This window comes from Cnephaeus nilssonii (genome assembly GCF_951640355.1).
Source record: "Cnephaeus nilssonii genome assembly, chromosome: 5".
In the NCBI taxonomy this organism is placed as follows: domain Eukaryota; kingdom Metazoa; phylum Chordata; class Mammalia; order Chiroptera; family Vespertilionidae; genus Cnephaeus; species Cnephaeus nilssonii.
Window position 1 is genome coordinate 33,853,838 of NC_137076.1, and position 27,682 is coordinate 33,881,519.

General features: G+C 41.8%; 1 protein-coding gene across 5 annotated transcripts in view; it reads left to right on the top strand.

Moving 5' to 3' along the window:
* The window catches only part of EXTL3 (exostosin like glycosyltransferase 3), a 110,208-nt gene that overhangs the window by 55,823 nt on the left and 26,703 nt on the right, over positions 1 to 27,682 (top strand). The window contains exons 1-4 of one of the 5 annotated variants that reach the window (XM_079773339.1): positions 5,539 to 6,274; positions 7,258 to 7,402; positions 18,440 to 18,531; positions 20,036 to 22,662. In XM_079773339.1, coding sequence (XP_079629465.1) covers positions 20,515 to 22,662 — 2,148 coding nt within the window. In that variant the 5' untranslated portion in view covers positions 5,539 to 6,274; positions 7,258 to 7,402; positions 18,440 to 18,531; positions 20,036 to 20,514. Of the gene's footprint in view, positions 1 to 5,538; positions 6,275 to 7,257; positions 7,403 to 18,439; positions 18,532 to 20,035; positions 22,663 to 27,682 lie in introns of those variants that run through there. The other 4 variants (XM_079773338.1, XM_079773337.1, XM_079773336.1 and 1 more) reach the window with 4 other exon arrangements.

A 27,682-nucleotide genomic window follows, 5' to 3' on the forward strand; every position in this document is an offset into this window, starting at 1 on the left:
AGGACTTTCAGAGAGAGCCATTTTGCAGGCTACTGAGTGCTATCTGTGAAGCCTTACAAGGTGACCTTTTGTCTTTTTGGTGTTGGTGGACCAAAGGGAGGAGTAATCTGGGAACGCTAATCTAGAAATTGTCATGCATTGTTCTAATTATAAGCCACAGATTGCTCAATCATTTATATATAGTAAAGATCTGGCATAGTAGCTGTCAGCACTTTCTTTGAAAATCAAAGCACTACAGGTAGACAAGTTCTTATCTGACTTTAACTCGCTGATAATTCCTGAATCACACTTTTTTGAAGGTTGCTGGGGGTCACCAATGGCTTGGTTGTGATTGATCTAGAAAGACTTGCTGAGTGGATTGTGGGTCTAGCAGCTGTCACCATGGAAAATGACCACTGGCACCTCCCTCCCTAGGACTTGAAGTAACTTTTATCAGTTTCTCCTTCCATAGGACTAACACCCCCTTCTGGGTAGTCACATTTTGGGAAGAATGGGTAATTGGTGAGGACCCTGTAAGAGAGCGTTTTGCTTAAATCTTAAAATAAACAATTTCCTGGTATAAGAACTGTCTTCTTTAATACAATTGGTCGCACTATATGCATTTTATATTTCTTTAACATCTCTAACTCAAACTATAATTCCCTTGTGAAAGAAATGCTTACCAACCTATTTAAACAGCCAATCTTTTAGTCGTTTGTAAACTTTCTACATTTGAACTCATTTAAAACAAAATCAGATGCCTTAGTTAAATCTATGAATGCAACATATAATTCACATTGCCATTTCCAGCATTTCTCTTGCCTTGCAAGTTGTTAAAATTTCAGGCTCTGGAGTCAGACTGCCTGGGTCCTAATCCTGGCACCATCATCATCGGGTGTGCGATATGGGCAAGTTACTTAACCGCTCTGGGCTTCGGTTTTCTCATCTGTGAAGAGGGAATCGTTACTGTGTAGGGTTCTTATAAGAACTAAATGAAATAATATAGGCCACAAACAGAAAGCTATTCATACTAGCCTAAATAAGTAAGGTTTTAAAAAATAATTTTACTTATTTATTATTTATTTATTTTTAAAAAATATTTTTATTGATTTCAGAGAGGAAGGAAGAGGGAGAGAGAGATAGAGACATCCATGATGAGAATCATTCATGGATAGGCTGCCTCCTGCAAGTCCCCCACTAGGGATCGAGCCCACAACCCGGGCATGTGCCCTTGACCGGAATCGAACGCAGGACCCTTCAGTTCGCAGGTCGACGCTCTATCTATTGAGCCAAACCGGCTAGGGCTTTACTTATTTGTTTTGACTGGCAAGGCTCAGGCTCCCCTGTGGCAGCTGGAACACATGCATATAACTGGAAAATGAGCATCCTTAGAGGCTCTCCCTCCATCTCCCACAGCTTGGTGAGTTTCCTTCTGTGTGTTGGCTCTATTTTCTGCAGACCAGCTTTCTTGGCTTATCACCGGGCATATATCCAGAAGTTCCTTCCCCAAATCTATACAACTTATTAGATGAACCACTGTCCAGTGCCTGACTCGGCTTTACAGTCAAGTTCTCAGAGGAGAGGAAGCCCAGTCAGCTGGGGCTGGAGGGGAGGAGGCCATGGTAGGATGAGGGCTCTTTCCAAAGGCTGATGGTGCTCAGGGCCTCTAAGAAGGTGGTATAATGGTGGGGGTGGGGATGGAAATAATTGGCAACTCAATGATAATCATGGTGACAGTGTTCCAGGGCGATTAAAAGCCCTTTGCTTTGATCATTAATTACTTATTTTTAAATACCATTTTATTGAAGGATAATATATCTCTAGAAAAGGACAGATATGGCAAGTGTACGCTTAATGATTTCGACAGACTGAACATACCTGTGTAACCACTCCCAGCTCAAGAAACAGAATTACTAGCAACCATGTGGCTCCTTTTACTCCCCTCTAGTCACTACTCCTTAGGGGTAGTTTTGCCTGTTTTTTTTTTTTTTATAGTTTATATTAGTGGAATCATACCCTATATACTTTTTTGTGTGTGGCTGGTTTCTTTTGATTAACATTGTTTGTAAGATAAATCAATATTGTTGTATATATTTGTGGAGCTTTCAGTCTCATTGCTGTATTCCATTGTGTGAATACACTATACTTGATCCCGTCTACCGCTGATGGACAGGGGGCCGTTTTCTGTTATTGTCTATTCCTAATGGTGCTGCCACGAACTTGTTTTGTTGAATATGTATACATTGCTACTGATTATGCATATTATGTATAATATTATACATATTTTATATATGTAGGGTGTGGTGAATTATCTTTCATCACATATGATTGAATTGATGGTCTTGTGGATGAATATTGTTATGCATTTTATCTGGTGATTTCTTATTCTATGTTGTGACTTTCATGATAGGGCAGGGTATTATTTTAAACATTTTGCATACATGAAAGAACCTTGATATATTTTGATAGGGGCTCAACTGTTTGTTGATGGAATGAATGAACAAATGGATGAATGTTGTGTGCTTCCTTCTTTTTCTGAGAACAAGTCCTATACGGAGCGGTTCCAATAGCCATGTTTAGAGAAGGTTGACCTGCTGGTTAGCCTAAGCTCATTGATTGAAGGATGAACAGGAGACCCAAACCAGGCCAATCATGTCTTTTCTGGGAATTAAAAATTTGTAACTAAAAGAAAGAGATTGGGTACTGCTGAGACCCTCTGACTGTGATCTAGAGAGAAGACCCCATAGGCTCCTGCTGTTGGTACCGAAGGCACACTGGTTTGTCTTTTCTGCTTCCTTGAAGCAGATACCTATCTACATATATGACTGTTAAAAAACAGTGCAAGATAATACCTCAATGTAGGATTAAAATGAGACAATGTCAATAAAGGGTTTCGTTTATTGCCTAGCAATTAAGTATGTATAAAATATGTATTAATAGGGTGATGATGGGATGATGTCTGCCTGCAACTGGAAAACGGGCACTAGAATGTGGCAGTGAGGGATCTGCTTAGAGGAGATGATGATGCAAGGAAGCTGATTGAAATTGGCAAGGAGGAGAGTGTGGAGAGGAAAAAGAAGGTAGCCACGTCCTGTCTAGTTAGATAGGAACCGTCTGAGCTAGCGCTGTTTGACAGGAAGAAGCAGCAGGAGAGGACAGGCTCACAAGAGACAGAGGAGGCAGAAGGTGGTCACAGCAGCAACTAGGGCTCCAGTGAAGTTGAGGATACACCAAATTTTGGTTGAGTATCCTTTTACTTCCTAAAGCTCGACTATCGTTAGAATAAAATAATTGACGTAAGGGGCAGCTGTGTGTTCAGTCATTTGGAAGACTTTTAGGCTGGGTCCTTCAGGTAGCAGCTATCTGCAAGCTCTCTCTTGCACAGTGTGGAGATGAACCAACACCTGGTGATTCTTAACTGTGGCTTCTGTTGAGTCTCCTCCCATACTGCCAGATTTCTGCCTGCTGCACAGATCTCTGGAGGAAAGCCAAAAAGATGAACGAGAGAGAGAGAGAGAGAGAGAGAGAGAGAGAGAGAGAGAGAGAGAGAGAGAGAAAACGAGAACTACAGAGACATACACACGACTTAGGCTATTCATTATATTGGCAACAGTTTTCCCCATTTTCATTTATTGGAATGCTTTTAAAAATATATATATTTTATTGATTTTTTTTACAAAGAGGAAGGGAGAGGGATAGCTAGAAACATGGATGAGAGAGAAACATCGATCAGCTGCCTCCTGCACGCCCCCTACTGGCGATGTGCCTGCAACCAAGGTACATGCCCTTGACCGGAATCGAACCTGGGATCCTTGAGACCGTAGGCCGATGCTCTATCCACTGAGCCAAACCGGGAAGGGCAAGGAATGCTTTTGATGTTTAAAAATTTGCTTCCCTCTCTCTGACTTTCCTCAACAAAAAGGGGTTGTTTTTGTACATAGGTGATGGTGGTAGGACTTTAAGTTAGGTCATAGAAATAAAGGGGAAAGGAGAGAAGAGAGTGAAGTGTGAGGGGAAAGAAAAAATATGAGAGGGGAGAGTAAGGAGATGTCAGGAAGGAGAGAAGAAAAAGGAGCATCAGAAAGAGGAGGGGCTGATGGGGATGGAAGATGAAGAGTGCGCTCTGGAAAACAGGTTGCTAGGTTTTTTAAAGTTTTGTTTTGCAAATGGAATCCTTAGTTCAGACTGTCCCCCGTGGGAAGCTAAGCAGTCCTCCGTGTTTTGTTGGCCTCCTGGCTAGAGCATGGGTCTGGGCTCCCCCAAAAAGAGTGTGTGGATGGGATATGGCAGCTGTGGAGCCAGGCTCTGGGGAGCGTGCAGTACGTCTAAAGCAGCAGACCACCCAAGCACAGGGATAGGAGCCAGCCGGTGGCCTTGGCCCTCCCCAGCTTCTCCAGGTCCTGGTGTGGTTTGGGTTCCCTGGTTACAAAACCCTGGAGTAGAAGCCCGGCCCCTTAGGAATTAAAAACATGTAAAAAACATCACGTTCATGCAAATTTGAGCTTAGGTTATATTGCAGTTATAGATTTTAAAGAATGGTTTTAACTCATTCTTGAGTTAACAATAATGACCAGGTGTGCCTTTTAGGATTGGTCAGAGTTCCCTCGCCCATCCCATGGGTTAAGTCTTGCCCTGGCTTTGCAAGTGTGGAAGTGGTCTCTGTTAACGTAAAAAAACCCATTGAAACCTGTAAAGAATTTTTGTGAGTTTATTTGGGCCAAACTGTCGACATATGCCAGGAAGCAGAACCTCAATGAATTGAGATAATGCTCCGGAGAGTGGCGGGTTACATTTGTATTTATACATTGCAATCAAAGGAGGGACATACATGAGTTACATGAAATTCATTGGTGATAGATTAAGGAGGTGGGATAAAGCAAAGCGGTGGGAAACCCCTGGGATTGGATAAAAAGTAAAATGATGGACACATCCTTAGGTGGGTGCAGGAACAATTAACATGATAATGAAGGAATTTGTGGTCTCTGTCCTGGAGCCCACCACATTTGGTTGTGCCCCAGGGGCTCCAGAAAAAGGGAAGTTACAAGTTACCCAGACATTTCAAGGGTATGTTATCATAGATGCAAAAAGACAGATAGGCTCAGTTAAGGTAAAGGCTGACCTTGTCAGTGACGTTAACGGCCTGGGATCTAACTGCCCACCATAACTGCGTTCAGTTCAAGTTTAATTTTAGACCATCCTTTGTGGTTACTTTAGGTCTCCGAGTTTGCAAGACTTCCATGCAGGCCTTCCCTGAGCTTGTCAGGTCAGCATGTGGCCCCTTTCGTCCACATCTCTTAAGATTGGAGAAAAGGTGCCCGCTTGGTTCACAGGGGTTGCTCTAAATCAGGGGTCCTCAAACTTTTTAAACAGGGGGCCAGTTCACTGTCCCTCAGACTGTTGGAGGACCGGACTATAGTTTTAAAAAAAACACAAAAAACTATGAACAAATTTCTATGCACACTGCACATATCTTATTTTGAAGTAAAAAAACAAAACGGCAAAAACACCCGCATGTGGCCCGCGGGCCGTAGTTTGAGGAATCCTGCTCTAAATATTTCAAATGGTTCCTCTCCGTTTTGGTTAATTATTGCCACACGACTGGATTAAGATTGTTGGTGGTTTTTTTTCTTGCAAAACTCCGGTATTTCCTAAGCATTCAAGCCGTGCAGCCTTTTGTCTTGTGGTTAAGTCTTCAAAGTGTTTCAAAACTCCAGGCCATCTCTGGAGCCCAGTCAGCGCCTTTAGGGCGGCCTTTCCTATGGGGCTGGGTTTATTTTCAGGCTAGACTTCCACGGGGCCGCGGCCGAGGCTCTGGAGCGGGCACCCGGTCCAGAACAGCCGGGGGCATTCTCCGCACTCCCCGGCTGGGGTCTTCTGAAGCGGCCAGGCGCGCCGGGAGGGCGCGGGGCTGAGCGCCCGGCCCCGCTCACCCACCGCGTCCTCCTTCCCGCCGCGCTTCCCACAATCCCCAGCGGGGCCGCCGCTCCCGGGCCGGCCAGTCCCGCACGGAGCGGAGCCGAGGCCCCGGCGGCCCTTCGGGCGCCGCCCGGAAAGTCTCGAACGCCGCCCGCTCCGCGGCTCCCGAGCGCCCGGGTTCGGCCGTTTCCGGCCGGCGCACTTCGCACTTCGGCAAGTTCCGCAGTCACTGGTCGGAAATGGCTGCCGGCCGGCAGGGGGAGCCGAGGGTCCTGCGCGGCCTGGAAGGCGGGCGGCAGGCGGCGAGAGCGGCTGTTGGGAACCCGAGTTTCCCACAGGCGGCGGCGGCGGCGGCGGCTCGTCCCTGAACTGGAAGCCGGTAGGACTCCTGGCGGCCGGAGCCCGGAGAGGCCGCGGGGGGCGGCGGCCCGGAAGGGGCTCGTGGTAGGGACCTGGGGGCTGGCCCCCTGCGCTGGGCACCGGGTCTGGCCGTGCCGGGGCCGCCGGAGCCCGCGGAGGCTGCTGCCCGGCGCGGGAGGGGCTTGCGGTCTTGTTGTAGGCCCTTCCCAGACGGCTCGGGGCCTGGGGAGGGGACCTCCAGGGCCTCAGCCGCGGGCGCGGAGGGTTAGCCGGTCTCGGTGGGGCTTTAAACACGCCCTCCCCACCCCCACACGCCCCCTACAGCCCCGGTGTGGTTGCCTCCACCCACTTCCATTCCTTTTTCTGAGAGCTCGGCTTCAGCTGTGCAGCCTCTCGTGCGCTTTAAAGCCTCCCCCCAATCCTCTGCCCCCCTGTATTTGTCCAGCGGCTCGTGTAGAGCATCTGCGGCCGATGAAGGGGCTTTCCCCACTGCCCCCCTCCTGGGGTCCCTGCGCACACACTCCCACGTCTGCTCTGCGCTGCGTTCAGACCGGCGCCTGCAGCTGCTCCTCCTCTGGCTCCTTTTCGCCAGGCTCACCCCCTTTCCCGGTGAATAGCCGCTTCCTGTGCTCCAGGGTCCAGGTGCTGCTGGGGCAGGAGCATCGGGGGGGGGGGGCGCTGGGGCCCAGGCCCCGGCTCTGGAGCGCTGGGCCTGGCGCCGCTGGGGCAGGAGAGGGGCTGCGGAGTGAGCGCGTGTCTTCGCTACCGAAACCCTAGCCGAGTCCCCGACCCGCGCTGCTGGGGGTTAGTACCGATCCGGACCGTCTGGAGGTGGGCACGGCTGCCACCCTGCAGCCAGGGGATGGTGTGAATCTCTTCCCCACACGAAGCCAGTGTTTCAGTTCCTTTTTTAGGGATCTGTGGCGATTCAAAGGACTTGAGTTTGGTGGATTTCTCCCCCTCACCTGGACTTTGTCTTCTTTCCTTTTCAAAAATTCTAAGGGCTTCAGCAAGTCCTCTTGGCTGGACTCCGGAGGAGGAGGAGGAATCGGAACCGCACATGCCCTTTTTTGCTCCCTCCATTTGTGAGTTACTTAAAGAGGCATCTTTCGCTTTCTTCTTACTTTGTCCTGTTCTGCCAATTTAGGTAGGTTCACGTTGGAGGGCTGGGCTCTCCATGTGTTCTTTTGTTTTTAGAAAGTCTTTGTGTGTTACAGCCATGTAGATTGTCTACATTTTCTCCTGTTTTGCTCAGCAGTTAGTCTTGATTAGTGCTCCTGAATCAGCGTGCTCTGGGATAATAACCTGTGGGGCCTTGATGGTCTTGAGGAGAAGCTAAGCCTTCTCAACAACTTACTTAGCAGGGGGACTTTTAAATGTTTCATGATGAAAGAAAAGCTATCTTCTTAAACTCTTATTTGCTGGGTTAAAAATACCTTATCCTGTGGGGAGCCTGAGGAACCCGCCTAAGTATTCAGAAGTAATGTAGGCAACTAGCTTAAATGCTTTCTGGAAGAGAAATAGAATTGTGGATCTGCAGGATACTTGAAACATTATTTACTAATTACCCAAAGATATGGTTAATGCGATCAGGAGGCATACCTACAAACCAAAAGATGGACTATCGTATGTGTTCATTCCCCCACTCCTCATTTTCTGGAGGGGTGGTGACTGGCATTAAATGTTTGGTGTGTAGTTGGAATCTCTTAATGATTAGGCCTCAGAAAAGACTTGACATAAACAGGCTAGAGAGAAATGAGTCAGGGTTAACCCTGAGAAATGGAGTTCTAAGAGAGGGGAGAAAGTTCAAAGGGTGGTTTGGAAACCAGCAGAAGAATGTTTAGGGATTAGAAAAGGACACGCCTTTTCCCTCAGGACACTGGGCTAGCTGTTGAGTGAAAAGTCATTGAGGAGTGGGAGGGGTGTGAGGTGGTGGCAGTGGTGTGTGTGGGGGTCCCTATCTGAGGTGAGGCTGGTAAGTAGTCTGTATTTTTCACTTAATATTATATTGTGAACTTTTCCCCTTTTTACTTAAAATGATTGAAAATAAATCATTTTGACAGCATGATAGTCATATTAATGACATGTATTTGTCATACTTTATATTTAACCTTCTAATTCTTGGATGTTTATAATCTTTTTGGCTAATATAAAGAATGTAGTGGTGATTACATCTTTGTAATACAAATCTTTGTCCACATAGAATATATTCCTAGAAAGTGAAATTGCTGGGTTGAAGATAGCAACATTTTAAAGACTTGTAACAAGTAGCAAATTATCTTTCCGTTTCTCTTCCTCCTAATACAGTATAAAAACACCTGTTACACTGCAGCTGCCAGCATAGTACACACATGTACTGTGCCTTGTTACTAGTAAGTGGTATACTTTGTAATGTTTTAGTGTGAATATCCTTGAAGCCAAATATTTTTCTCATTCATGATTCTTTCTTAAGAGTAGTTTCTGGAAATGGAAGTGTAGGGTCAAAGGGTAGGCAGAGTTTCAGGGCTTTTATTACTTACTGCCAAATTGTTCTCCAGAAAGGTGTGCCAGTTTTCACCCCCAGCAGCAGAGTGTGGTAGCACCACATATTATAAATTTTACAATTCTTTATTGATTTACAAATAGAAAATGTCACTGTATCTTGTTTTAAATGTACATTTCTTTGATTGCTAGGATGGTTGAACATTTAAAAATGTTTATCATTTGGGCCCCTTTTTTTGGTTTAAATTACTGTTTATTTCCTTTATCGACTATTGTCTTGCCTTCACTACTATTAAAGTAATGTCATGTTACAAATGCTTCCCCCAGTCTTTTCATTGAATCTAAACCTTTTTTTAAATATATAGAAGCCTTTGGTACTTACGTAGTTAAATCTGTTGAACTTTTTTAAAATAATGGATTCTGCTTTTGCTTGGATTGCTATAAAAGTGGCTATACTTGGGATGAAATTACTTGTATGTTTTCCTTTTGTTCTTTTTATGATGTCATTTATTACAGTTACCTCTTGACTCTGTCTGGGACTAAGTTTTGGATTTGGTTTGTTGTGCAGGAGTCTGACTTGTATTTTTTCCCCAAGAGCTCATTGTAACCTTATTTATTGAAAAGTCTAGTGTGCTGTACTTTATTATTTCCCCCCATTTTGGTAGCTTTTTATTTTCACATAATTTAACATTTATGGTAAAGTTATGATACAGCACAGCTGTAAGAACAACAAGACTGGAACCGCTCAATAGTGTTACAGCTCAATTATGAAGCATCACAGCTGCCAGGCAGCGTTGGGCCAGGCCCCTCTCTGGCTAGACAGCTCTGCTTGGGTTTGCTCCATTTCAGTCTGCCCTGCTCTGCTCTGGTCCAGCAAGATGTCTTTGGTGTTTCATCTTTGGTGTTTCAACTTCAGCCAGGGAAAGGCAGTCTTGCGTGGAAGGGGAAAATGTGCTCTCTGAGCCAGAGGGCAGCTGACGAATCCTATATAATAAAAGCCTAATATGCTAAGTGTCCCATTGTCTGGTCATCCGTTCAACCAATCCAAGTGTAATATGTTAATGATATGCTAAGGCCACTCAACAGCTTGCTATGGCATACATTGACCACCAGGGGGCAGATGCTCTGACTGGTAAGTTAGCTTGCTGCTGGGGTCTGGCTGATGGGGACTGAGCAAGACAGGCCAGACATGCCCTGGAGCCCTCCCATGGTTCCTCCCGGGCTGTCCAACCTCCTGTGTCCCTCCCAGGCTCCGATCGTGCACCTGTGGCGTCCCTGGGCCTGGCCTGCGTTCTCTCGCAATCCGGGACCCCTCAGGGGATGTCAGAAAGCCAGTTTCAGCCTGATCCCGCAGGCCAGGCCGAGGGACCCCACTGGTGCATGAATTCGTGCACTGAGCCTCTACTATAGATAGAAGTCCCCACTCCTAGACCCTGATTCATCTGTCCTCATGCTAATGAGGACTCAAAATCCTCACAGTTTGGTACAAAAGGCACCGTCCTGATTGGCCAGAATGGAGCTATTCTGATAGGTAGGTGAAGATGCTGATGGAAGATATAGCTGTGCAGCTGCAGGTTTGATGGGAAAGTCTCCGTCCTGTTGGTTCCAGGAACTCCGTAGTAAGGGCTGGTTGAGATGTTAGGAGCCTAGTGCAGGCAGGAGTTCAGTGCAGCTTTTCTCTCTGAAGTGCAGTTTGCTGGAGATCCCCTCTTTAGAAACAGCTGCTAGGTTCTGAGACCAATAAACCCGCCAGGAGCCCTTCTTAGTTGGTATCTTCTTTCTCGGGACCCACAATATATAATTTTTTACACTGTTTCTCATCAGCCTTTTACCAATGAATCTTATTATCCAGTGCTGAATCTTTCCTGCAACAATTATTAATTTGATGGCCACTAATGATAGTTTTAAAAAATCTCCATCTGCCATTCCTGTATGTTTATAATCAATCATTTATTTCTGTATGAATACACGGTTTCTCATTTATTGGGAGATAATTTGTTGGTAGTACTATTTATTTAGATAGCTAAAGTGTGTCCCAGATTTATCCAGTGGGAGCTGGATTCCTTCAAACTGGGTCCAGTGTCCTTTTTTAAATATGTCCTACTTTTTTTTTTTTTTTTTGAGTACATCTTTGCTTTGCTTTCTGGCAAAGGAAGATTTTTCAGGCTCATTTTTACTTTACTTGTCCAGTCCTGAAATCAGCTGCTTATTCAAGGAATCTTATTAGATCAGGTATTCACACTGATACCTCCAGTTCCAATGGAACACTATAGGTGTTATTCTGATCTTCACTTCTAAATCTGTAAGACTTTAGCAGTGAGAAAACCAGTTTGATCTTCTGTCCAGACCACTAAAACTCTCCATATCAGCAACAAGGTTTTGTATCTTTCATGTGTTCACTGGAGCAGAATGTGCTGTACTTTGAAGTGACTGCAGCAAGATAATATTTTTCTTTTTAAATAAAATATGTTTTCATTTATTTTTATTTTTTAGAGAGAGAGGGAGGGAGGGAGGGAGGGAGAGAGGGAAAGGGAGAGAGGGAGAGAGGGAGGGAGAGAGGGAGAGGGAGAGGGAGAGGGAGAGAGAGGGAGAGAGGGAGAGAGGGAGAGAGGGAGAGAGGGAGAGGGAGAGAGAGAGAGAGAGAAACATCAATATGAGAGAGAAACATCTATCGTTTGCCTCCATAGGCACCCCAACGGGGAACCGAATTCACAACCTGGGCATTTGCCCAGGAATCAACGTATGGGACAATGCTCAACTAACTGAGCCACAATGGCCAGGCCAATATTTTTCTTAATTACAAAAGTAAATAGACCTGGATTTGTATCTGGGCACCTCAGTTTGCTTGCTGTAGGTCCTGGAACAAGATTTACCTAGCTCAGTGATTCACTCTTCTTTACCTGTAAGTGAAAGAGCAATATCTACCCCCAGATGGTTGATGTGAGGATTAAATGAGATAACATATGTAAAATGTGTTATCTCAGCTACATTATAAATATAAATATAGTTATTAAAAGTGGAAAATCCATCCTACTCCCCACATCTTCCAAAGATGTATGATATAGTCTTTAGACGTCCTATGTGAAAAGGGTATATTGCAGTTGTCTGTAATTACGTTGATACAGATGTCATCAATCTGATTGGAGATTGTCATTAGTTCTTTGCTAGACCAGTGGTTTTGTGTTAAAGTTCTGTGGTCTGCTTTAAAATCACCTGTGGGCTTTGTCAAACTACAGGCACCTGGGGCTCCCCCCTTCCCCCCTTTTGAGATTTCTGACTTAGTTAATGTTGGGTGGATCTAGGTTTATTTGAAAAAAATCATAGGTGAGTTGTGAATCTGAATTGTAACTAGCTAAAAGCTAACTGGAGAGACAATAGGATTTGAATTTGTGGGATGTTATCAAATTTATGGGAAGGGAAACAGGTAAGAAGTGGCATAATTTTCAAACTGAGGACCTATTCTGGGAGGTGAGGCTTCTGGGTTCAGGTTTATTGTTGACTAAACAGATGACCTAGTTAGTGGTCGGCAAACTGCGGCTCGAGAGCCACATGCGGCTCTTTGGCCCCTTGAGTGTGGCTCTTCCACAAAATACCGTGGCCTGGGCGAGTCTATTTTGAAGAAGTGGCATTAGAAGAAGTTTAAGTTTAAAAAATTTGGCTCTCAAAAGAAATTTCAATTGTTGTGCTGTTGATATTTGGCTCTGTTGACTAATGAGTGCCGACCACTGACCTAGGTTAATCAATAATCTTAGTTTACTTGTTAATACCTATATAGAACTGAGCAGTGGAAGGAATGCTTATAACTTACTGATGAGTTCCTTTTGTGTATTTTGTGATTCGTTTGCTGTTGGCATTTGTGGAACATCTTTGTATTAGAAATCTGCTCTTGAGCCCCCAAAATACCCTTTTCCTTTCCTAAAAGCCCTGTAATAAGGATAGCTTAACTCTGTGGTCCTGTGATTGCCTCATAATCTTTACTCTCAACTCAGTATGTCACCAGTTTTTCTCACCTGCTTTTAGTTCTTAATTGCTGACAGTTTTCTACAGACATATTTTATTGTGCTTTGATTGATTGCATTTCATAGATGTGTGTGTGTGTTTTTTTCTTTTTTTTTTTTTACAATTTGAAGGCAAGACACTCCACTAGCAAAAGGATTATGACTTGCTTTATTCCAGGGGTCTGGAACCAAACCTGCAGTATCTCTGAAGTATGCCTGTATTTATTTTACAACCAGGTTAAGTTTATCCAGTAAATAAATTACTGTGGTGGTTGTATTATGAAAAACACATTGTTTTGCTCTCTTGTAACTTGTGAATTACATAAATACAAGTCATTCTTTATCTACAGTTAACTTTCCTGGAAAGTGCCTTTTGTTGTTTTGAACAATAGAAGTCAGAGTCTTAGGAATAGTGATAACACTAGGAAATTTGTTTTAGTGCTTCCTGATTTTTGAACTAGGTACTGTGAAGCAGGCTCTTTGTCATGCTTAGTAGGAAATCAGGAAATGATTTTCTTTTGGGATGTTTGCATTTAAAAAACATAACCAAACATTTGAAATATTGCTTTCAACAACATTACTAAAATGATTTCCTGTACCGAACTATCTTTTCCTAATTTGAAGTGCTTGTGGCAGTGGATGTAACAGCAACAATGTGCTTACAGTTCTATAGAACCTGCATCTGGGTGGTAATGGATTTGTGTCCGTTTGATGGGCCAATTTTGATTTAAATTAAAAAGGAGAAAATAATACTACACTTGCACAGATACACAGGTAGGTCATAGGTACACAGGCAAAGATATTTTGCTCTGAGTAAATGTTTTCTTGTTTTGTTTAGTAGATGTTAATGTAAGAAACATCCAAACCTGTAGAGAATTTTTATGAGTTTATTTGAGCCAAACTGATGATAATTGCTGGGAAGTAAAATCTCAACTGATTGAAAAAATGCTCTGGAAAATGGCAGATTTCCAGCTTATTTTATACATTAGAATCAAAGGAGGAGCCTTAAGGAAGTTCACATGAAATCCATTGGTGGTAGATTAAGGGGACAGGAGAAAGCAAAGCAGAGAAATCTCTGGGATTGGATAAGAGGCTAAATCGAGAAACACTTCTTTTACTTTGGTGGGTACAGGATAGTTAATTACAGCACATAGATGATGTGTGGAGAATGAGATAATGATGAGGGGTTCTGTGGTCTTGTGCTCTGGTGCAGTGGTTGTGCCTTGAGGGGTCTGGAAATGAAGATTATGCTTACATTTTAAAGGCATGTTACTCTTACATTTTAAAGATATGTTATGGAGGGATAAAGAAAAAACTGTGGTACATTTATACAATGGAATACTATGTAGCTGTAAAAGAGAAGGATCTATTACCCTTTGACATAGCATGGAGGGACCTGTAGATTATTATGCTAAGTGAAATAAGCCAAGTCAGAGAAAGACAAACTATCATTTGATCTCACTTATATTTGGATTCTAATGAACAAAGTAAACTGATGAATAAAATAGAACCAGTGGCATGGAAACATGGATCAGACTGACGAATCTCAGAGGGATGTGGGGAGGGAGGTGGGAAGAGATTAACTAAAGAACGTATATGCATTTATGCTTTGTCTATGGATATAGACAGTAGGATGGTGAAGGACTGGGGTGGAGTGGGAACAGGATGGAAGCTCATCAATGGGACAAAAAGGGGACAACTGTAATACTCTCAACAATAAGGATTAAAATAATAAAAAAAGAAAAAAGTAAAGGTATGCAAAAAGATAATAGACAGGCTCACTTAAGGTAAAGATGGACCTCTGAGAAGGAACCTACAGGCCTAGGATGTGACTACCTGCCATGACCCACTTAGTTAGGAATTGTTATGTTCAGACCATTCTTTATGGTAACTTTTGGTTTCCAAGTTTGTAAGGCCCACCAATTAGGCCTTCCCTGAGCTTTAGTATGTGGTCACTTTTTTGTCCACATAAATGCTTTAATTATGAATATAGAGGTGGCTTTAGGTTTTGGAGTAGTATTGCCATGTGCTTTTAATTTTAATTAATCATTGTCCATGGTTTCAGTGGAGCAGTAGTAATGTGGATAATCTAAAAGTAATTTATGCATGATGTGCCTGTGTACTGTGTTCCTTGAGTTAGTATCATAGGCATTTTTTTTTTCCATAATGATTAAGATATTGAACGTGTGGGCCTTAGAGTTAGCATTGCTTTGATTTGAATCCAAGTTTTACTCAATGTGAATGACTTTGGATAAATTACCTAAGCTTTGTGCTTTGGTTTCTTCATGTACAAAATGGGAATAATAATAGTACCTACTTCATAGGATTGTTGTGAATATTAACTATGTTAAGGTATATAATAGGTTTAACCTGGCACACATTAAAATTCAGTAAATGTTAGCTATTATAATTATTTAAAATATTCAAGTCAGTTGGTTGCATTTGGGAACATCTGGAAAGTGTCCAGCTTCTCTTTTGCCCCATTTCCCTTTATATCTTTCAGATGCAATGCATAACAGCAGACCAGATGGAGGCAGCAATTCCCTTATTTCTTTCCTCTGTTTTCTTTCTCTCGTCCATGGATTATTTTACCTTTGTTCAACTCAGTTTAGTTTAGTTTTGCTTTTGTATGAAAAAAGTTATACACCTTTGTTGAAAGGCATTAACACCTAAATAAACAGAGAGCTATCCCAAATCCATTATAGGAAATTTCAATATCAGAGTGTTTTAGTTTTAAGAAAAGAAAAGTCAGTAGGATGGTTGTTATATCTGAAAACTCTTCAAAGTAAGGTCCTGTAATAAAGAGTTTGCCATTGTGATAAGGAATGTTAGAAGAGAAGGCTCTGCAAAGTGGAGGAGATGATAGAGGGCGTTGGTTTGTTGAGAAGATGAAGGGAGAATGTAGTATATGCAGAATTTCTGAATTGCAACTCTACCTCACTTGACTTCTCAGCTCACCACTTGGACATTAGAATTATTTGCCATTTTACCTTTCTAGGATCAAGCTTACTTTAAGCCCTTGAGTGGTTAGCAGATCAAGAATTCTACTTTCCACTTATGAGCAAACATTATTTTTGATTAGGGAAAGAGTAAAGAGTAGGGCATCAGCCATGATCTGAATTATAAATTTCTAACTGTACAAGTATTTTGAAAAAAATTTTCCCTCTTTGCGGGAGAAGACACTACTATAACCTTATACTCCTAGGAGATGTACCTTTGCAGCCTTTGCAATATTAAGGTGTGGATGTCTTTGTTGCTCACCATTGGAAAAGATATATCAGGAGGGAGGTCAAGGCTAGAGAGGTAAATTGGAGAATGATCCATTTAGGGGGGCTAATTGAAGCTAATTGGCAAGCTCTAGTAAGTGAAGACAGAGAAAGAAGAGGACAAAGGACAAACCCATGAAGGAACAACTGTATTTAAAGAGTGGTGAAATGAACCAGAGAAAGTGCTGTTGGGATGGAGAACCAAGAGAATGGGCCAGTAAAAAATATAAAATACATAACCCTGGCTGGGTAGCGCAGTTGGTTAGAGCATCATCCTAATATGTCAAAGTTTCGGGTTCCATCCCTGGTCAGGGCACATACAAGAATCAATAAATGCATGCATGAATAAATGGAACTGTAGTAGGCAGTTAGCCAGACATGAGCAGAGCAAGGATGATGTGCCAACAAAGCACGATGGGGGAATGAGTCAAGGAAATAGGTGAAACACCAGAAAGTACAGTTTTATGGAAAATAAAGGAAAAAGCTGAGAGTTTGTAGAAAGAAGTGATCAGTGATATAATTCATTTATTTAACAGATATTTAAAGAGTACTTACAGCCCTGGCCGGTTTGGCTCAGTGGATAGAGCGTCGGCCTGCAGACTGGGGGGTCCCAGGTTCGATTCCAGTCAAGGGCATGTACCTTGGTTGCGGGTACATCCCCGGTGGGGAGTGTGCGGGAGGCGGCTGGTCGATGTTTCTCTCTCATCGATGTTTTTGACTCTCTATCCCTCTCTCTTCCTCTCTGTAAAAAATCAATAAAAATATATTTAAAAAAAAGAGTACTTATAGTGTGCCAGACACTGTGCTGGGTACTAGTGATACAGTGGCCATCCAAGCAGACAAGGTCCTGCTCTCAAGGATTAGGTTTTGGTAGGGAAGGTAGGTAATAAATAAATAAATGAAAAGATACTATAAAGAAAATCAATAGATCAATGCCAGAAAGTGTCTTTTAGTACACACAGACCCAGGGCAAAGCCCTGAGAGTGAAAATCTACCTCTGTAAATGGAGGGCAGGGAAAGACCGAAGAAAGAGGCTGGTCACTTCAGTAATTAATAGGATTTGTTAAGGGAAACTTACATATGAGACATGTCTTGGGCAGCTGCAAGATGCAGTGCATCCCCGCACTGCTTGGCAGGTGCCAAAGAATTATATAGGGTACAGGGGGAAATAGCACAGGTATTAGTACATAATGCTACAAGGTACAGAAATTACTTTACATGCTTGACCAGGTCAGGACAACAGCCTATTCCAGGAATCAGCACATATCAGCAGGCAAGGGAAGGGTGCTGATTAATGTCAGAATGGACATCAGTTACCATCAGACAATCTCTTCTTTTTAAAAAAATATATTTTATTGATTTTTTACAGAGAGGAAAGAAGAGGGATAGAGAGTTAGAAACATCGATGAGAGAGAAACATCGATTCAGCTGCCTCCTGCACACTCCCTACTGGGGATGTGCCAGCAACCGAGGTACATGCCCTTGACTGGAATCGAACCTGGGACCCTTCAGTCCGCAGGCTGACGCTCTATCCACTGAGCCAAACCGGTTAGGGCCCATCAGACAATCTCTATGGGGGTTTGTGGAAAGCAACCTCCATTCTGGACTAGGTCCAGCTTGCAGGACAGGCGGTGATCTCGCCATGGAACATCTCTCTCCATAGTGTCAGGGCATAAGAAAGGCTACTTCAATGGGAATGTCAAGAAAGTTAAGGTCTGAAGGATGAGAATCAGCTACAGCAGTGGTCGGCAAACTCATTAGTCAACAGTGCCGCAGTTTGCCAACCACTGAACTAGAGAAAACCTGAACGGGATGCATTCTTTTGAATCAGTGTTGAAATATTGGTTTCCATTAGAACATTTGTTTTTATTTCCTGCTGTTTATATATAAGTTGGTAGCACTAGCATTATTAGATTAAGTATAGTCAGTTTCCAAATGACTTTTCAAAAACATTTTGTTTAGACCCTGTGTAATCTATTTTTGAGCTTTTAATATTCAAACATATATAAAAGCAGAGAGTATAGTATATAATAAACCCTCATGCATCCTCATCAGTTTAGTGTCAACAACAGTTCACAACTAAACTTATTTCATCTGTATCTCCAAACACTTCTCACCATCCTCATCCTGTTTATTTTAAAGCCAATTCCAGATAAATCGTTTCTTCTATAAATGTCTTCATATATACTTCCATATTTTAGTGTTTTGATTTACTGCCTCTTAGAACATATAAATAGATAACCATATATCTGGATTGTTTATTATTAGTGCCCCTTTTCACTTAAAAGAGTGTCTCTCTTTCTTTGGACCTTAAATTCTATGGTTACCTTATTTACATAAGGGAAGCCTCTTCATAGTGGACAGTAAATAAATTCTTTAATAGAACCTTCAGTATTGAATATTTTTCTAATAGCATGTCACTTTTTTACTTTCTATCAGGACAGCAAGCCCTGGAGTTCACTATATCAAGAAATTATATGCCAAAATATAATGCCATATGAGTCAGAGAAAAGAAGGATCCTAAACATATGGTAAGGAGGGAATGAATTAGCTGGACTGCCTGGATTATGCCTTCCTTTTTTCCTCTAATTCATTCTGTCTTTGTTATGATTTCTTCATAAATGCAGAAAATATTCTTTTGAAAACAAAAAGATTTTAACATTGGAATGAAAAGGATAATGCTTTAGAAATATTAACCTCCATTCCTTTGGGATATTTGGTCAGCTGTTAATTATCCAAGTTTAGATCATCCAAATTTAGCTTTTCCATGATCTATATTTTTGTTGTTGTTGTCCTTATCTCTTGCTCTACATACTCAAGCCTTTTAGTAATATTGTCATCAACTTTTAATTTTTATTTAAAGGGAGAGAAGACCTTCAAACCTTTAATAGTTAATATATCTTGAACAAAGGTAGAAGTTATAAAGAGTGATTATCTGTGAAGTACTATTTTAATACTGCCTTGTAGTAGTACCCTTGCTATTTGTTTGTCTTATCTCTTAGGCTAAAGGAAGTTCCATGAGATCAGGAGTTCTTTACGTTTTAGAATCTCCCATAGTTATACTTAGAGTACTTTAGACATATTAAGAGTATGGGGTAAACACTTTTTAGAGGGAATCAGTGAATTGCGAGTATTCATTGGCATAGCATATTATGAATTCAGTTCTAGATATGTTGAGTTTGAGGTGAAACTAAATGAAGAGCTTTGGTAGCCTGTGATAGTAAAGTTTGATAAGAGAACAGGACTGGGAATGTTGTTTCAAGATTTATTAGGCCGAAGTACCCTCACATCCTCTATCATTTATTTTCATAGCAACATAATATATTGTTGTTATCACCATACACTTATCTCCATTTTGGGAGATTAGAAAGCTAAGGCATAAGGTCTGAGCAAATCTGTCTCCAAAGGATAAGAAATAATGCCTCTCATTTCTAAGTATAATGTTCTTTTTAAAAGACCAAGTTACTATTTATATTTTAAGAAGGAGCACATGATGTCTATTAACAGATGATAAAAGAGAAGCAAACTGGAAAATATATTTTGTATCAGGATTACTGCATCTACTGCTGGGCAAAGCTCAGAGGAGTTCAACTCTTTTCATCTCTGAATATAATAAACTGAGTTTCTTAATAGATTTTTTTTTAAAGTAGCTCAAAAGGAAACTTTCATGTTAAGAATGAACATAGCTACCATGGTTGGATAAGAAGATGTTTCTCCTCAACTAAAGGCAATATCTAAGTCTAGAATAACAAAATGTTGCAGGTATCTTGGTCCTCTGTTGAATGTAGTTGATCATCATTTTATTTATTTAAAATATATTTTATTGATTTCAGAGAGGGAGAAGGAGAGAGCGATAGAAACATCAATGAGATCATCATTTTATAGGTTCTAATGCTGCTCTATATCCAGTTAAATAAGAAGGGTGTGTTTGTGTGTAAAAAGATTTAAGGATTTTTTATAAGTATACTGAGGGCGGGCAGGGTTGTTGAACATAATCTCTTCAAGACTGACACAGTTCTCTTTTTTTTTTTGCAGGCCTGATTGTTGGCAATGACATCGACAACAGGCTGGCATTTATTTCTGTCCTAACCAGCTACTTTATAACTGTGAATAGTAACTATGCATATTTGTTGGTCAGCCAAACCAAGGAACAAGAGCTATGGCTGTTGAAAAAGTCTATCTGATTCCAGGTTACTTTTCCTGGGTTTCATCATCAAGAACCTCCTTTTCATCTCAACAATGTGGTACCTTTTACCATTTGATAAAGATTAAGGACATGTTCTTTGGTCAACAGCCAGAACTTAAAATCTGCTGGAATAGAGTCAGAGACCATTTCAACTACAGCTGAGGAAAATGAAATTTCCTTTTTATTTGGTGCCTTGTACAGGGAGCACACTAAATAACTCTTATGGAAACGTGTGAGTAAAAAGAGATTGAGTTTTGTCTACTAGAAACTCATGGTTATGGCTAGTGACCCAACGTGATCAGAGGGGGCAAGAGCCACAAAGGAACTCATGACAGGCTATACCATGTTGCGGAATGGGGGTGTGGGGAATGGAGGTCAAACCTGTATGTTACGGTGGTCTAACCGTATCCGACTTACATGGCTCAGTTTTACGCTCTTCATCATTCTGGTTTTCTTTCCCCTCATTGCTCACTATTATCTCACCACTCTGGATGAGGCTGATGAGGCCGGCAAGAGGATTTTTGGCCCACGGGCTGGTAATGAGCTGTGCGAGGTAAAGCACGTGCTGGATCTTTGCCGAATTCGTGAGTCTGTAAGTGAAGAGCTGTTGCAGCTGGAAGCCAAGAGGCAAGAGCTGAACAGTGAAATTGCCAAGCTGAACCTAAAGATTGAAGCCTGTAAGAAGAGTATTGAGAATGCCAAGCAGGACCTGCTTCAACTTAAGAATGTCATTAGCCAGACTGAGCACTCTTACAAGGAGCTGATGGCCCAAAATCAGCCCAAACTTTCTCTGCCCATCAGATTGCTCCCAGAGAAGGACGATGCTGGCCTTCCTCCCCCAAAGGTCATCCGGGGTTGTCGGCTACACAATTGTTTTGATTATTCTCGCTGCCCTCTCACCTCTGGTTTTCCAGTCTATGTTTATGACAGTGACCAGTTTGCCTTTGGCAGCTACGTGGATCCCTTGGTCAAGCAGGCTTTTCAGGCTACAGCACGAGCCAACATCTATGTTACAGAAAATGCGGATATTGCCTGCCTCTATGTGATATTAGTGGGAGAGATGCAGGAGCCAGTAGTGCTGCGGCCTGCTGAACTTGAGAAGCAGTTGTATTCTCTACCACATTGGCGGACAGATGGACACAATCATGTCATCATCAATCTATCACGGAAGTCAGATACACAGAACTTGCTGTATAATGTCAGTACAGGCCGTGCCATGGTGGCCCAGTCTACTTTCTATGCTGCCCAGTACAGACCTGGCTTTGACTTGGTAGTATCGCCACTAGTCCATGCCATGTCAGAGCCCAACTTCATGGAAATCCCACCACAGGTGCCAGTTAAGCGGAAATATCTCTTCACCTTCCAGGGTGAGAAGATTGAATCACTAAGATCCAGCCTTCAGGAGGCCCGATCCTTTGAAGAAGAAATGGAAGGTGACCCCCCAGCTGACTATGATGATCGTATCATTGCCACCCTAAAAGCTGTACAGGACAGCAAGCTAGATCAGGTCCTGGTAGAATTTACCTGCAAAAACCAGCCTAAACCCAGTCTGCCTACTGAGTGGGCACTGTGTGGGGAGCGGGAGGACCGCTTAGAATTACTAAAGCTTTCCACCTTTGCCCTCATTATCACTCCTGGGGACCCTCACTTGGTTATTTCATCCGGATGTGCAACACGGCTCTTCGAAGCCCTGGAAGTTGGTGCTGTCCCAGTTGTGCTGGGGGAGCAAGTCCAGCTTCCTTACCATGACATGCTGCAGTGGAATGAGGCAGCCCTGGTGGTGCCCAAGCCACGTGTTACTGAGGTTCACTTCCTGTTACGAAGTCTTTCTGATAGTGATCTACTGGCTATGAGGCGGCAAGGCCGCTTCCTCTGGGAGACGTACTTCTCAACCGCTGACAGTATTTTCAATACCGTGCTGGCTATGATTAGGACTCGAATACAGATCCCAGCTGCTCCCATCCGGGAAGAGGCAGCAGCTGAGATCCCCCATCGTTCAGGCAAGGCGGCGGGAACAGACCCCAACATGGCTGACAATGGGGACCTGGACCTGGGGCCAGTAGAAACTGAGCCGCCTTATGCCTCGCCCAAATACCTCCGCAACTTTACCTTGACCGTCACTGACTTTTACCGTAGCTGGAACTCTGCTCCAGGGCCTTTCCATCTTTTCCCCCACACACCCTTTGACCCTGTGTTACCCTCAGAGGCCAAATTCTTGGGCTCAGGAACTGGATTTCGGCCGATTGGTGGTGGAGCTGGGGGTTCTGGCAAGGAGTTTCAGGCAGCACTTGGAGGCAATGTTCCACGGGAGCAGTTCACAGTTGTGATGTTGACTTATGAGCGGGAGGAAGTGCTTATGAACTCTTTAGAGAGATTGAACGGCCTCCCTTACCTGAACAAGGTGGTGGTGGTGTGGAATTCTCCCAAACTACCATCAGAAGATCTTCTGTGGCCTGACATTGGCGTCCCCATCATGGTAATAGAAAACGAGCAGTTTGTTTTATTGCATGGGATAGTGTTTAACTTCTAATCTTTTTTCTAAATGCATATATAATATATATTCACCTTTTTAACCTATACAGATTTTTCCTCCCTGTGAGATTTCTGCTTGCTGCTTTTTCATTCTTTTCAGGCCTTGCCAATTCCATCTCTGCTACTCCTTAAATCTTCTAAGACTCTCCAAACTAAAATTGATACTGGCCTCGAAGGCTTATGAAACCCCTTCAGTTACCCCGTAGATTTCTTCTAATCATAACAAAGATGATGAGATTGATGATGAAAAGCTAACCTTTAAGAAGCACTTGTGATCTCGGCAATGTAATTTAGCATTTATAAAACTTATTGCTATTTTATTTCATATCTGTGGAAGCTGAGGCTTAGAGAGATTAATTATTTTGCTCAAAGTCATGATTTGTAATGGAGGAGCTGAGCTTTAGTATGTCTGACTCCAGAAGTTACAGTTTTAATCACCTCCCAAAGGATTTAGGAAGACCTGTGTCATTTATCAGGATATTATAGAAGTCTTTTGGAAGATGAGTCAGGGTTTATATTTGGGAGTTGGCAATCCTGAACCTTTCCTGTAGTCTCTTGTAGGTTCTTATTCTTTTCTCTCTTTGTCATGGTTAGGATGCTGTATTTTACAGGAAAAATATAGCCAAATATGCAGGATTGGGTTTTAGTTCTGAGTACTTGGTTTATCCAACTTCTGATGTAAATTTGACAATCTAAAAGATTACCCATTTCTCTTAAATGCGAGGCCTTAGAGCAGGTCTTAAGTAAACGTCCAACTACTTATTCTGCAGCATAGGTGCTTTCCAGAAAAAAGGTAGTAAAGACAGGCAGAAGATCTGATCAGCCATGTTTTGCTAGACGCTTAAGAAAATTAATGTATTATTTAGGAAGAATTTGGCTGGCAGGGAAATGTTTGGGCCAGACCAGTTTTTAAAAAATGTATTTCATCAAGGAACTAATTCATGTGAAAATTTTTTTTCGAGTTCTTTTTTTTTTATTGTTTAAAGTATTACATGTCTCCTTTTTCCCCCGATTGACCCCCCTGCCGCTCCCAGCCCCCAGGACAAGCCCCCACCGCCCCAGTGTCCGTGTCCATTGGTTATGTGAAATATTTTCTAAGCAGCAGCATGATATAATAGAAAAGTTTGAGTTGGGCAGTGCTATATAGACCTGGGATTAAATAGTCATTTTGTGCTCTTTGATAAATTAATTAGCTTCTTTGACTTTAAGGTTAAAGAGGAATAGAAGATAATACAAGTACAGAGTCTAGAAAGATGCCCAATTATTGATTCCTACTTATTCCTTTATGTTGAAGGAGTATGGCTATTCTGCCTATATTTTGGACAGCTTTAACTCGCTTTACTAATAAAGGCTTCTTGTGTCCTCTTTATAATTTCCCTTTGTTTTATAGCTGTTACTGCCTACTTTCTTCTGTACAAATCTTTGTTTTAAGTTTTCTCTCTTACTAGTACTACTGCTGCTACTTGCTTACTACTGCTGCTAATAGTTTCTCCTATTTTAATTGATTTTATAATCCGAGACTATTCAAGACTGCATAGGGTTCTAAAAATTTTTGATCTCACCCTAGCCGGTTTGGCTCAGTGGATAGAACATCGGCCTGTGGACTGAAGGGTCCCGGGTTCGATTCCAATCAAGGGCACGTACCTCAGTTGCAGGATCCTCCCCAGCCTGGGCCCTGGTCAGAGCACATGCAAGAGGCAACCAATTGATGTGTCTCTCTCACATCAGTGTTTCTCTCTCTCTGTCTCTCCCTCTTCCCACCCTCTAAAAAAAATAACAAATAAATAAAAATTTTTGATCCCAGAATTTATCTTGTATATCAAGAAAAGTGTTATAAATGGAGAGATTTCTTTATAGACTTCCACCCATTCACTTTTTTCTTTCTCAGTTACAACTTTTTGAATGTCATTGAAATTAAATAAAAATTGTTTTGTAAAAGGTAGATGCTGCTCAAACAGGACAATAAAGCAGCCTTTGTTTTCCATTTTCCTGTGTTTTCTTTGAATTCCATAGGGATGTAGAGAAGCTGATGCCACCCCGTTCACAATGACCGAAATTTGTCAGGGAACTTACCAGAACTAATCCTTTCTTTTAACTCTGGTAGGAAATAAGTAGTCCTCTATGATTACTGGGCAGCTTATTGCAATAATATAATGCCTAATGGGAAAATGCCAGAAACTTTCTCAAAAGAGAAAACTGTTTGAAACTAGAGAATTTTCACTCCATTCTCTAAATATTTTGACTATGTTTTGTATTAAAGAGAGCGGGGTTTTGGGGCAGCACTTAATTTGCTGACCTCTTGGGAATAGAGCCAACACTACCCAGGTATCAGGGTTAAGAGAGACTTGCAGCACTTTCTCCTGTGGAAAAAAGGTGCTATTATGAGGCATCTCGGAGTGGTTTTTCCACCTAAGATGCAGATGTACCCTATCCATTACATTATAGTTAGCAGGTCTTTTTTAAAATTAGCAGCAGGGTGGTTCCCAGTCAGTCTCTCATATTTCAGTCTTTCAGGGAAAATGATTTGAAATGAGCATATTGGCTGAATGAATCAACCCAGGAACCCACATGCCATTTCAGAAAATGCTGAACAATTTGTGCTTCTCTTATGCTCAGATTCCCATCTAAGCACTTGGGACAAATGCTAGATATTTGTTGGCAAGAAATGTATTGAGCTCTAGGTGTTTGAGTAGAGGGAGATTGCCTTAGGGGTACCTACTGGGATTTATATAGTAAAATTCTTTATTCTTTCCTATTATTTACATAACAAAGGGGAAACTAAGTCAAATCTGGCTTGGAGTAAATGTGTTATTCACTGACACCATTCCTGGTCCCTCCTGCCCCAAATGCTTTATGTAAAGAGAATTTCAGTTCAAATGGGATAGGGCCTGGGCAAGGTGACAGGATTCCACCCAGAGAGATGGGGTAGTGTCACCAGTTGAAGTAGATCTTTCATGTGAATGATGTGGGGCTTCTGAGCAGAGGTGGTGATGGTGGGTGACTGCTCTTTCTCTGTCTCTTGCCTATTTTATAAACAGTTGAGTCAGATTCCTTAGCTCCTGGATAGTAACAACAAAGAATACTTGATGGAAGTCAAATGGAGAGTAGTATTGTGCCAAGGTTTTGAAGGTTAGTCTTGAAAAACAAAACAAAACAAAACAAAAAAAACCCCTTAATATCTGGGGATCGCCACTTTCATACACCGTTTTTTTTTTTTTTAAAGATGTTCCACTGTTTCTAGGCCACCATTGTTTCTGATGCTATATCAATAGTGTTTCAGATTTTTGTTTTTCTATATAATGTTTTTTTTTCCCCCTCTGGTTGCTTTCAAGATTTTTTTCCTTGTATTTTATTTTTAACAGTGTGAGGGTGATGTAGCATAGTTTTCTTTGATTTTTATTCTGATTGGAGTTCACTATGCTTGAATTTGTCCATTTATGTTTCTCATCATATTTTGGTGAAATTTTATTATTTATTTAGATATTTTTTCCTGCCCCATTCTTTCCCTCTTCTCCTTTGGGGCCTTCATTATATATATATTAGACATTTTGATATTGTTCCACAATTCTCAGTAGTTCTATTCATTTCTTTAAAATACTTTTTTAGTTTTTATAATTTCTATTAATCTATCATCAAGGGCACAGATTTTTGTGTCCACTGTTAATCTAGTCAGGTAAGATAGTCCAGTCAGATTTAAATTTCAAATACTGTATTTTGTAGTTCCCACATTTCCATGTTTTTAAAATAATAGTTTCTGATTTTCTGCTGAGATTTCCTGTCTTTTTTCCATTCTGAGTATACTTTACTTCATTGAGTATAAATAATGATAACTACTTTAACATCTTTGTCTACTATAACAACTAATTCAAACATCTGAGTTATTTGGGGATTTGTTTTAATTGATTTTTTTTTTTAGGATTGGGTCACGTTTTTCTGGTTCTTTATACATCAAACAACTTTATATTGTGAATGTTATCTTGTGGAGACTTTGGATTTTGTTTTGTTTCTCTGAAAGTGTTGCTATTTTAGTTTTAGTAGGCAATTGATTTAGACTTTAGCTGGTCTGCTTACAAATAGCACCAAGCATTCATGGTTTTGGTGTGGGCCAGAGACTGGGTAATTTATACCCAGTTGGAGCTCCTCCTGTTTGGCTCACTCCTTTCTGGAACCTACTTTCTTTCCAGGCGCTGTGGTTGCCCCAAACTTTTCCCTCTTATTCTTCAAACTAGAAAGATATGTGAGTTTAAGCTGCTCTGCATGGTGACCACTCTGGCCTACTCTCGGGTTAAAAGCAATAGTGTTATCCCCATGTTGGTAATTCCTTCCTAAATTTCAGCTCCCCTCTATAATTTGTCACCACTGTTCACTGGCTAGTACCTTCAGGTACTTGTTGTTTTGGTATTTTTCCCCAGAGTTTGTAGCTACCATCTGTTGGAGGATTGGGTCTGGCAGGAGCCTGTTCAGCATTCCTGGAAGCAGAAACCTCCAAGTGATCTCTTGTTGTTGAGTCATAGTCTCACCCAAAATTTTGATTTGAGTTATTACTTTATTCTGACCAATTAACACAACTTCCACACTCTGCTGGATATTCTGGAAAATAGCAATAAATAGGGTTGCCTTGTTGGAGCATTTTATGGAAATGAAAACATCAGAATCTGTCCTCTTGCAGTTTTAAAACTCGGGCTGTTATGGAAGGGGACATCTCCCAGTTATGAACGGTATTGTCTTGCTCACTCAAAACACTGCCCATCTTCACACTGTATACTGATTTCTCAGCTTTGTGACAGCCAGTGCCTTGATTTTTAATTTTTATTTCTTTTCTCCATAAAGGGTATAGCTGACTTACACAGGGGCCTGGGAAGGCCTCTTTGAAGAGGTGATATTTGAGCAGAAGCTTGAATGAAGTGAGAGAATGGGCCATGTAAATTCTAAATTCTGGATGAACATACAGAGAATGGCAAGTG